The sequence below is a fragment of the Mixophyes fleayi genome, chromosome 5 (genome assembly GCF_038048845.1).
Source record: "Mixophyes fleayi isolate aMixFle1 chromosome 5, aMixFle1.hap1, whole genome shotgun sequence".
In the NCBI taxonomy this organism is placed as follows: Eukaryota; Metazoa; Chordata; class Amphibia; order Anura; family Limnodynastidae; genus Mixophyes; species Mixophyes fleayi.
In genome coordinates this window covers 214185740-214198489 of record NC_134406.1, presented here as the reverse complement: position 1 = coordinate 214198489, position 12750 = coordinate 214185740, and the positions used below count along the sequence as shown (strand labels likewise).

The following is a 12750-nucleotide window of genomic DNA, read 5'->3' as shown; positions in this document are numbered from 1 at the left end:
TGACATGGGCCATCCAGCAAATGTCCAACCCCACAGACAATCTGAGTTTTTAGCTATTTCTAGGTATGACAAATTACTTTTCAAAATTTCTGCCACACTACAGTGACTTCACAGCTCTGCTCCGCCAGCTTTTACACAATGACATTGAATGGTTGATTGGAATATCATGCTGATGCTATTGCTCTCCTTAAGGTTATGATCACTTCTAGCCCAGTGCTCCAGTTCTTTGATGTACATGTTCCTGTGGTCATCTCCTGATGCTTCCCAGCATGGACTTGGTGCTGTCTTTTTACAGTGCAACAAACCCATCAGTTTTGCGGGCACTGAGTAACGATACACTCAGATTGAAAAGGAACTGCTTGCCCTTGTCTTTGCCTGTCAAAAGTTCCATGAGTTCATCTATGGACGTCCAGTGGTGGTTGAAACAGATCACCAACCCACTGATCACTAATCTCCGCAAACCTATGCACACTGTATCTAACGGTTCATTTTCCAGCTCCAAAGGTAACATCTCGATGTGGTGTACAAGTGTGGAAAGGACTGTTTTATCACGTGCTCACCTTCCAGACTCAGGTGTCCCTGATGCTGACGATAACATGGATGTTGTGGAGTTTGATGTCCTCTCCTCCCGGCACATGGAAGAGCTGAGTGATGTTACACTCAGGATGACCTTTGCTGGTTGTCGCATGTCGTTCTGCATGGTTGGCCATCTTCCTCCAGGGAATTGCCTTGTGACCTCAAGTCATTCTTTGCTTTCTGGGACGAGTTAACTATCTCAGAGGGCATCCTCTTGCATGGTACGCGGTTTGTAATCCCACTTGCTCTCCAAGGATTTTATGCCCAGCAGGGGTACCTTGGGCGGGAGGCCACTTTGCGACAGGCTAAGGATGTATTGTATTGGCCCTCTATGGCTGCTGACATTGAGTGTGTAGTCTCTGCTTGTGCCCCCCTGCAATACTCTACAGCCTCATCATGCCAAAGTAACGCTCTTTCTCCATGAGGTAACTGACCTCACTTGGTCCATCGTTGCTGCAGATCTTTTTGTGTGGAGGGTAAAACAGCACTTTGTGTTAGTGGACTCATATTCCGGTTGGTTTGAGATAGACTATCCTCCTAAACTGATGAGTGCTACAGTCACTAGCAAAATGAAGACACTTCTCTATCCATGGCATACCACTCAAGTTGCTCACTGACAACGCCATGCAATTCATGAATGGTGAGTTCCCGTCCTTCACCAATGAATGGGACATCTCACATGTCTCTAGCAGTCCTCGCTATCCACAATCTAATGGACTAGCAGAAAGGGCAGAATGTTCTGCAAAGCACCTGTTAGACAAATGCTACAGAGATGGATCAGACGTATTCATGGCGCTCCTTAATTTGAGAAATACCCCAAGGTATGAGCTCCCTTCTGCTTCTCAACACCTTCTCTCCAGACCCAATCAAAGCCAAGCTTACACCAACCATTGAGACCAATGTGCAGAGTGCTCTGGAGAAGTCCAGGTTAAGGCTCAAAGCCAATCACGACAAAACCTCTCATCAACTGAGACAGATGTCCCCGGGGCAGACCATCTGCATCCAGACCCCAGTCGGGTTTTAAAGAGTTAGGCCTGTGCAAGGATCCTCCAACAGGCTCAACAGTTTAGCGGTGCAATCTGACGATGCTTTGTATGAGCGCAACAGACGCCCCCTCTTAGGGGGGCGTGAGCCAGCACCCACACTCCACGGAATACCGCTTGAGGGCGTCAGAACACCTATCATTATGGACTATGGATCCTCTGAAGAAGCATCTATTGCAGTGCAAGACAGTCCTATACCCCTGACCAATAGTCACATCACTACCTCCTTTGTTCATCACAAGGTCTGGTAGAATCTCCAGGCCTAATACTAAATTCCAGGACTTTGTTATGTAACTTTCGGTATTACCAGTTCATGTGTATATTCACTTGCGCACTGTTCTCACATCCAACACCTGTCACACTGTCTTGCACCCACACACCTATTGATTGTTACTTTGTTCTAAAAAATGGAGTATGTAGATGTATGTTGTGTGTGTTTGGTGGAAGTCACATCACTGCCATCCACTTGCCATTCAGAAGTGCCTGGCAGCCATCTTCAGTTATTATTATTAATTTTTATTTATAGGGCCCCACTAGGTGTCTGAGGCGCCGTACAGGGACAAAAACGAATTACAATACAAGGTGAGACAGCACAGTACAGTAAACATAAAGCACAGTAATTCAGTAAGCTCAATGCACAGCTAGTGAGGGCGGGGGGAGTATCCGCAAATGACGGGGCCCAAAAGGAGGGCGCGGAAGACAGGGAGACCCCCAGAAAGGGGAGGAGGGCCCTCGAGGAGGAGGGGTAAGTAGCTGGAGAGCAGAGTTAGAAGTGGTGGAAACAGGAGGAGAGATGGCGCTGCTCAGAGGCGCGTACAATCTAAGGGGAGGGGTGGACAGACGGAGAAACGCAGGGGAGAGAGGGAGAGTAGAGGGATGGAGGCAGGGAAGGGAAAAGAAGGGGGAGAGGCAGAGGATAAGGTAGGTAGTTAAGTAGGAGACTGGAAGGCTTTAAGAAAAAGGTGGGTTTTTAAAGCCCGTTTGAAACTCGACAGGTTAGGGGGAAGTCCTGATGGAGGGAGGGAGCTTGTTCCAGTGGAGGGGGGCAGCGCGGGCGAAGTCTTGGATACGCGCGTGGGAGGAGGTGATGAGGGGTGAAGATAGGCGACAGTCATTGGCAGATCGGAGAGGACGGGATGAAGCATGAATAGATAGGAGTGTGGAGATGTAGGGTGCAGTGGCGTTGGCGAGGGCCTTGTATGTAAAAGTGAGGAGCTTAAACAGAATTCTGTAGGGGAAGGGGAGCCAGTGGAGGGATTGGTAGAGTGGGGAGACAGAAGAGGAGCGTCGAGAAAGGAAGATAAGCCTAGCGGCTGCGTTAAGTACAGATCAAAGGGGAGCGAGATGAGAGAGGGGGAGGCCAGTAAGGAGGAGGTTGCAGTAGTCCAAGCGGGAGATGATCAGAGAGTGGATAAGGCATTTGGTGGCATCTTGGGAGAGGAAGGGCCGGATGCGAGCGATGTTACGCAGCTGGAAGCGGCAGGATTTAGCAAGAGAGAGAATGTGGGGGCCAAAGGAGAGAGAAGAGTCGAGGATGACACCAAGGCAGCGAAGTTGGGGGACAGAGGAGATAGAGGAGTTGTCGACAGTGATGGAGAGGTCGAAAGGGGATGAGGTATGAGGGGGAGGAAAAACTATCGGCTCGGTTCTCAGTATCTACAATCATTCTGTTTGTTACACTCTTTGAAACACAGATTCACCTTTCTACACAATAAAAATCATAAAGGGAGTTCTCACTTCACAGCAGCTGATGATAAAAGAGATAGGAGAGATAGGAGACAGAAATTGTGGTGCCTATAGATCATATAGAGTTCAGGGTCAGGACAGGCAGAATTCAGAGATATGAAAAATGCCAGAGTCAGGATAATAAGCAAATAAGTGGAATAAAGAAGTCAGGTTAGACACAATAATGCTTTATCACAACACCAACTAATTCAACCTGTTGCTAAGGCACCAGAGAATAGTCTGACTTGATTTAACAGGAACACACGCTAACCAATCACAGAGCATTTAACTGGCTGAGGCTATATAACCATCTACTCCAGGCGTCATATGCTTCATTTCTGAGCTCATAAAGCTCTTCCAAACCACAATGCAGTTGAAAATGAGAGCTATAATACAAGACCCCAAGACTGAAATAACATCTATTGGCTCTCGCACAGATTTACTTGAAAACATAGTAAATTACATATGTAACTTTCAGAACTCTGTTGACCATGAGCTTTCGGCTGTCCGCACAGAACTTGACTCTATGAACACCTTGAAGCAAGAAACGCACAAAACAAAACAATCTCGATTCAAAAAAAATCCCTGAATCTGTTGACGCAGACTCCATTGCTACTTAGAAGGTTTATTCCATCATTGTCTCCTGGACATCCGTCTCAGAGTTCCCAACTTGACCGAGCTCACTATGCATTCAGTGCAAAACTACCATCTGATCAACCTCAGAGACGTAATTGTGCACTTCCACTACTTCAGGGTAAATGAGCAACTCCTGGCATCAATTCATAATGCTCTAGTCATTCCTTAAGCAGGGCACAATCTGCAAATCTACCAAGACATCGCACCTTCCACTCTACAAAAGCAAAGAAATGAGATTAATATGCATTGCGGAATCATTAGATTTGATACCACTGAGAATTCCTGAAGGTAGCCTGTCAGCTCTCAAAGACATTAAAATAACACTGACTCCTGTCAGTGCACCATCGGTGACTGCCTCTTCATCTAGGAAACCACCTTTGCCTGAATGGTTAACTTCACCATGGGATCAGCCTGTGATGAAGTGCACGAAACGACATATGCGGCCTACACGTTTATTTAATAGATACAAATCTATTTATCTATCCGTTTCTTTTTCCTCGCTTTTTTTCCCCCTCTCTTTCAGGTACCATGGAATTTCATTACTTCAGAATGGATACTGATTCAGATCTCACATATTTACTTTTCTTGTTGACCGACTACACTGGTGATTGGCTCTGTGCCCCTCTCTCTTCCTGGTCCTCTATGGTGTGCATGAGTGCTTTCACGACAGCGGCTCTCTAACACTTTCCGGGTCTGGAGGGGAGATGCTTAGGATTGGTCGCTCCAAAAATGTTGGTGCTTTATCTCCTCCCACACCTTTTTCTCACCCTCCCTTCCCCACTCACCCTCTTTCTTTCTCCTCATCGCTCCACTGGCTCCTCCATCTTTCCATTCACTTCCCTAAATATTGTTTATTTGTACAATTTGAATTCTTGAATGAAGTTTAATAGATTTATTTTTAGAATGTTATTGTTAAATACTTCTCCTTACTACTGTTTGTTATATGTTCTAGTTATGAACAGTTAACTCTCAATAATTCTTAAAAACACTTACATTTCATGGGTGCATCACCTGTCTTTTACAATTGATTTTTCACATCAGCTTCCTCCTCTTTCCTCCAACCACCCTCTTGCTTTCTTCACACAAAACTATTCCTACATTTTGTAGCTCCATAGTTCACTTCCAATAGTGTCTGGCCCTCCTCGGCTACATCCCCCCACTAACACAATCACCTCCTTAGACCTCGCACTCTCCGGCAAAGACCCACAGCACACTTTGCACCCCGACACACAGGATGTGCCACCAAACACGTTCCAAAACTGGTCGCTGCCAGTCGGTTTCCAGCTTCTTCCCTCCCCATCACCCCCCTTCTCCTCTACTAACATATATCGATCACTGATTCCTGGGATATAATTATTCAATGTTATACATTTACAATGGCAAAAACAAAGAATTGTCTTAGGAAAATGCATGGGAAGACAGATACAGCAGCCTTCTTGCAATCTAAAATGAAGGATACCACAATATATTTTGGGTGGATATAAAAGGTATAAAGAAATTACCTTTTCTGATTACCAGCTAGTTGTGTCATTTTTGTGGCAACAACAGGTACATATTAATTGATTTTAACACCGTTCTAACAAATGATGTTGGTGTTGTGGACGAGTTCCATTTATGCTCTATATAATATACAAATGGAACTCACTTGCACAGTAAGAAAAACTTTTAGCAACCCACTAGCCTTCAATAAAAAAAAAAAATAGTACTAGAAGCAGCACTGTGGGCACAAATATTCAGGAACAATACATTGCTCAAACACATCACTGCAATGAATACAAATAATCAATTGTCACAACAAAAGTAGAAAAAAAAATGTGGAAACTAAGCACTTGCAGCTCAAATTTCCAAAACACATTGCAGGACCTCTAAGCAGGAATTCCAGAGAAACAATTTGCTTACCTTAGCTGCTCGAAGAAGCATTTCTCGCTCTTCTTCGTTTTTGCGCTGTTTCTCCAAGTGTTCAATTTGTTCAAGAAACTTAAGCTGTGCTCGAACATCAGTAGACTGGAAGAATCGATCACTTCGCTGAAAGCAAAACATCAATCACTATTAATCTGGTTGTGTAAATCACAAAAATTCAACATATAACGAAGTATAAAAATTGACTATTTCCCAAACTTCCTTTCCACACTGAGTGTTTTTTGCTGCCCAGTGATGTTGAAATTCCTGGCAGTGGGGATTTTTCGTTACTTTGTTGCTGTCGGTGATATACGACTTGTAGATTTATCTACCATTGTTCTGTAAGTTTGATCTGTATATGTTAGGGCTTGTTCACACTTCAGTGCTTAAACATTCTATGGATCAAGTGTTTTTTCATCACACTAAACAAATGCTCAGTGCACATGAAATGCATCAAGCTTCTGGATCAGTCAAATTATCATCATCCGTTATACATCTAATCGATGAATAACCACCCCAATGGAAATTATACAATGGCCATACAAATCTAGAAATTTATTTATGAACAATGGGTTAAAACCGGAAAACCCACAAAAATCCCCCCAAGAGAATACAAGGAGAACATACAAACTCCATTATCAGGAGAGGTGCACTGACATATGGCTCAAATGAGGTCTTCGTATAGCCATGGAGATGCATGGAATACAATTTCAGTTAAAAGTCTACAACATGCACAGTGCAATTGAATATATGTGAAAAAGTCATTATCATTCAACCACACAGTTTTATTTAGCAACCATTGTTATGGCAAATACAGCATTAATAAAAATAATGGGAAAGTGCTGATAAAATTAGCACATTATTTATTCAAATACATTTGAAACCATTTGAAATGGATACCGATAGAAAAATAAAAATATATGGTAAATATATTTATACCAATAAATCCCAGAACTTAGTCAATCCGGACTGAATATAAACAGGCATGCATATGATTGAACTAGTGCTGATGAAACCGTCAACCAGGACAAAGAAACGCGTCGGGTGACATTTCCGGAACCACGTCGGCTGCTAGAATAATATAAGCTGCTATATGTGACACAATTCTAACTTATTATCTGGATTGAATGGCCATTCCAACGGGCGATATCATGCAGGAGTCTCCTTAAAAGATTGAGACGTTGTTTTGGGGATCTTATCCACTAATAGATATCAATCTTGGTTCGGATGCACATTAGTCCTATTTCCTGGACTGAGGAATAACACTGACACAGATCCAACAGGACTGTTGAAGATTACGGTTATGGAACATAACCCTCTTTCATATACATCGTTATTATGAGGATCAATTGAATTATCTACAACTGTGGGTTAACATCTTGATGTGGTAGCACTAGTTCAATCATATGCATGCCTGTTTATATTCAATAAGAATTGACTAAGTTCCGGGACTTATTGGTATAAATATATTCACCATATATTTTATATATTTTTTTTTTTTTCAGTATTGATTTGAAATGGTTTCAAATGTATTTGTGCTAATTTTATCAGCGCTTCCCCATTATTTTGTTTGTATGCGACAATTTCAGCAGATTGCCGGGAGGGAGCTGCAGATAAATAGTGGTCTAATTCCAAGAGATAGATAGTCTTTTAGCGCCTGTAATTTGTATTTTGGAAATACAGCATTAGTCCTGCTTTGTACCAATAAACTCACAAAGCTTTGTGTCATCTTCAAATATGGTCACCTTTCTTCCAAGTCCATCTACAAGATCTTGATAATATTCCAGTTAAAACCTCTCTCTGCTTCCTAACCAAAAAAGTATGCTTCAGCCCCTTACAAGTCCATTCTGTGAGCTTGTGTGGCTACCGCTTTGCGGCTGAGCTATTGCTGCTCTTAGACGTTTCCTCTTCACAATAATCATCCGATGATAGTGCCATGTTAAAAAGTCACAAAGCTATTTGATATCCATTCTACTGCTTATGTCTTACTAAGGAGATTGCATAGATGTATGCTTGATTATATGCATTTGTTAGCAATGGGTGTGAGTGAAATGGCCAAACACACCAATTACAATTGGTGTCCACATACTTTTGGCCACATTATATTCTCTTTTTTAATTATATATATTTTTTTACGATTATCCAGTACCATCCACAACTACATTTTTCATTTTGAATGGGATTTTCATTTACATGTAATAGTGCTATTCCACATTTAATGATACTCTAGAAAGCATATAGCAATTTTTTGTGTGCAAGTAGTTCAAGTAGTTAAAATACAGAGTCAGTTGAAATAAATAAATACGCCTCATCCGGGGGCAGAAGAAAAGGGCATTGCTTAGTATTCAGTATACCTGTTTCACTTACCTTGTAGTTTGTGGATCTGTGCTGCGCTGCCACTGTCAATTTTTCAATAAGCCCTCGTAATCTCTCCTGTGTCGCATGGGAGACCAAGTTCATAACATCAGAATTAAGTTCCTTAATGTCATGCCTTTTACCTATGGAAGCAGAGAAAATCCATTACATGTTTTAGTGGGAGCTGATAATTGAAATAATTAGCACAGCAGGTATTCTGTTCCCTCCAGAAGTCATACCCATTAAGAATAGAGGCTTGTAGATTATGATTTTCCTGCTACACTCTCAACTTCAAAGATATTAGACACTGCATTAATAAAACTTAGCCTGGAGCTCTGGAAAGTGTAGGCAATGTTTCACTTGGCCTTCAGAATATATCTGCTTGCAAGGTCAGTGTTAGGACACCAATATTAAGTAGACAAATTCAAATCCATTATAGGAGAAAAACAAGTCTTAATGCAGGTAGCTTATATATTATTCAGAAACGGAAAAATATATGATTATGCAACATATATTGTACATAATATAAATGTGTCCAGTAAAACTTGACACAGCATTCCTATTCGATGATGCTCATCACTGTGTGTTAACTGCCCTTCCTAGTCCCGAAAAACAGACTAATCAGAATTGACTGTATTGTTTATGGTCATTCAAGTAAACCTGAGCAGTATGATCTCCCCATTTGGGAGGATTAACTGGCTATACATTCAGTTGTTTGGTGACTGTATCAAACAACTCGATTTTGCCCATGTAAAGCTAGCCCCATAAGTAAAATAAGACAGCAGTGAGGAAAACAAATTAAAAAAAGGCAAAAACAATGTAAATTATAAAACGTAAATGCATATTAAAAACAAATCAAAATACGTAAAATTACATCTGCATTAATACACAATAATCAACCGATTTACCCAAAAAACAGCAAAGGAAAACCAGTCACCCGTCGTAGTGCCAGTTACAAAGAAAACATCTTTTTTTTAAACACATTTTAATTTTAATATGTACATAATCATTTAAATAAAATATATCATAAAAAAAAAAAATCAGAACACCAAACAAGTATAGCAGATATGTAAATGCAGACAAATATGACTTTGAAAGCAAAAAAAAAAGAGAAAGAAAAGAAAAAAAGAAAAATGGCATAAAAACCACAGTGTAATGAGCACCTACCTTACTACAACTTACCTATGTCTAAGATTCTGCTTTGGAGAGCAGATGAAAGTAGAAAGGGTTCATCTTTACAAGACCGAATCACAGCACCAACTAGTTCTGAGTTTGTTGCTAAAATACAAGCATTCTCTTCATTTAGGTTAACGCCAGCCATAGAAGTAACATCATTGATATCATCTTCCTCCCTGTGATTCAGAAAAACATATCACATTTATCAAGGCTTTTTACAAACTATTTGTAAGCTAGCTTGTAATTGTTCTAGTAACTGAACACGGACATTCTAAAATACTAATATTCTGCAAATACCCGTCATCCGAAACATCAACTAGAATATTTTTTGTAATACATTTTCCTTTACTTTTCATTAAGTGTTAAACGCAATACCCCATTGTTTTTTGGGACAAGCCAGGAGAATTGAAGTTATATATACCACTTATTAGCTGGTGGTAATCTCATCCTCTACTTCTGTAGGTCCAGGGAGAACTCAAAATAGTCATGCACTCAGGTTGTGTATGGTCTATTTCTTTCCAGTAGGAGAACAGTGTCTGTCACATTAATTTGGCATCTTTGTAATAAATGTCCAGGAGAGCTTCAGGTGGTGGGGGATTGAGAGAGGCCCTGTGAGTTCTCTACACCTCTCTTGCAAGCTCTGATGCACGCAAGCTTTCTGGCCTACTGTGCACTCTGGAAAGCCCATAAGATGAAGGATATTTATTTTCATCCCATTCTCTTTGTCATCAGTGTGTTTCTGCAGTTGGAGAGTGGGAGGGTTACTACACCCACCAGTAAGCTACACAAGTCTCCGTTTCAGCTACTCTCCCCTAGACCAGTGATATTGGTTTGCCTCATGTCTTGGGCTCCTCTTTCAAGTCAAATACCATTAAGGGAGTAATGTGCATTTTTTTGTCAAATCCCCGTTACAGAATTTACAGCCAGGATAGCCCTGAAGAGGAGCACTCATAACACACACCTGCCTTCATGTGTAGCCAGAACACACACCCTCAGTACAGTTTTAAAGCTTCAACTATATTTATGGGGTACATTTGGATTAGGGTGTGGGCTAAATCTAGGGTTAAAACTTTAAGTAGGTTCAAGTTTTCTTCAAAAGAACCAGTACAGTTGACGGGAATCTAATTCCTTTATTTTCATGAAACTGAATCCGTTATATACAACTCCTGCATAATAAGTCTGGAAATGGTGAGATACCAAACAAATTATACATAAGCTTAAATTTATAATCTACTATCTGGATATGGTATTCTAAAGACTCTCTTTTAACAATGGGACTAGCCATTTCTTGCCATTAAGAATGAGACTTGCCATTTGTCTTTATGACATATTGGATTATCACTTGAACTGCTTTAGAAGACATTGATGATAACTTTTGATGGGACTGTGTTTATTCCTAACTAGAGGTATCATGTTTGCCCAATTAGACTTCTGTATTGTTTGCAACTGTCTTATGATAAGGATTCTGGCAACTTCACAGTTCTGAACAAATTATACATGCTGGTGCATTATTATTAATGTTAGAAATTGATTTTATTATTTTTATTGCTATAAAATACATTTTATTTTATACACACACCAATTCTTATAGACGTTGTACACTTTTTAGCCCCCCTTCATTTTAAAGTGTTACAGTGAGTGGCGTTCTATTATTTTGGCATCATTGTCTCTAGCTATTTCTTACCCTTGGAATATAATAGGTATTAAAAAAGGGTGATTTAGCAAAAGAGGAACATCTTTTTTTAAAATAAATTGTCTAACACAAATATGCTCTTAAATAAGAAAATGTAATTTTTTGTTTACCAAATTATTAACTACAAGGATTGGAAGAAGTAGTGATGAATGATAGCCATTACCACAAAAAGACTTTTTAACTATTAATTAATATGTATAAAAGATGTAATAAACAAATGTCTGTTTTTGATATATGAAAAAAACACAAAACAGTTTATGTAAATTAAAATGTATTCCGACCAGACAATAGAAAAATAAAGCACATTCCTTGTTGCTCACTAATGGCTACAAAATGTCAGATGTAGTTTTATTTTGGGCACAGAATCCTACAGGCATATGCAAGAGTTCCAATCAGTTTCCATAAGGTATTTCTTTTGCACAGTTTACCCCCTTTATTCTGACTGATCAATGCTGCAGGATTTGTTTCAGTCAATGCAGAAGAACCCAGGTTCTTGCTTTTGGCAGTAAGTCACACAACAGATCTTCAGTGTAAAGATCTTTACTATGCAGCTGGCAACCCCACAAGGCCAAATACATTTAGAAACTTAGGTCTGTTTGCCAACAGCTGTTAGTCCCTGTTATTATTCCTCAAACACAACTTGATGTAACATTTTCTGCCAAATATATATAGTATCTGCAAGATCATGTTTCATCAGATTGGGGCACTTCTCAAAGTGGTCCAGTATACTTAATTTACTACCATTAGTTATGGCAATATTTTGAATACCAACTACACATGTATGGATCAAAAAAATTGTATTAATTCTTCTATATGATAAAGTTATATATGTTCACATATGGACAGATGTTAAGGTTCCATTCTCTTAACAGCTACATATATGCAAGAAGATATCATTTTTGTTATTAAATTTGTTTCTCATACAGATCACTATTGGACAAAGGCAACATGGGTGTAAGCATTGCTAAACACTAACGAGGTACTATAAGTAACGCCACTTCCATAGGCCAAATTCTCTATTATAAAACCAAGTTATCCAATTTGGTCTCAAAGAAGACACTTCTCCTTATTATCTTTTATTTATATGGCGCCACAAAGGGTCCATGCATAGGAGAGAAAAAAACGTAGCATACAGGGAATCAAAAGAAAAGCAAAACAAAGTGCAATATAAACAAACAACTAAAATGGACAATCGGGCAGAGAGGTATGAGTGAATAAAGAACGCTGGGAACTAGAAGAAGAAAGGAAGAGAGGTGACCAGTGATTTAAACCAAGGTGGGCCTGTGTCCAGGACTGAGGGCCCAACTGCCAGGACCAGAACAGGTGATAGAAAGTAATACGTGAAAAATGGATGTTCAGCGCTCCTAATTGTATCGTGTCAGTGGGTAAGCGGCCACCTGGGAGTGGGGGGATAAAGGGATAGCTCAACCCTAATGGAAGATTGGATTAATGTAACTCCCTGGCGCTTGAAATGAAGGGGATAGTGAATGAATAACGGGAAGGGATAGACGGATGGCACCATCAAGTATATATATTTATCACTTACTGGGCGGTTAAACAAAAAATCACATGGAAAATAAATATACAGATTTATTAATACGCAGTATATGTGGGTGGCAACCCTCAGCGTGAATCACACTGACATAA

At 40.1% G+C, this 12750-nt stretch overlaps 1 protein-coding gene across 1 annotated transcript in view; it reads right to left on the bottom strand.

Moving 5' to 3' along the window:
- The window catches only part of TAF4B (TATA-box binding protein associated factor 4b), a 79520-nt gene that overhangs the window by 31654 nt on the left and 35116 nt on the right, over window positions 1–12750 (bottom strand). Inside the window, exons 10-12 of the mRNA XM_075214409.1 lie at window positions 9417–9586; window positions 8247–8377; window positions 5880–6005 (exon numbers count right to left, since the gene is read on the bottom strand). Coding sequence (XP_075070510.1) covers window positions 5880–6005; window positions 8247–8377; window positions 9417–9586 — 427 coding nt within the window. The remainder of the gene's footprint in view (window positions 1–5879; window positions 6006–8246; window positions 8378–9416; window positions 9587–12750) is intronic.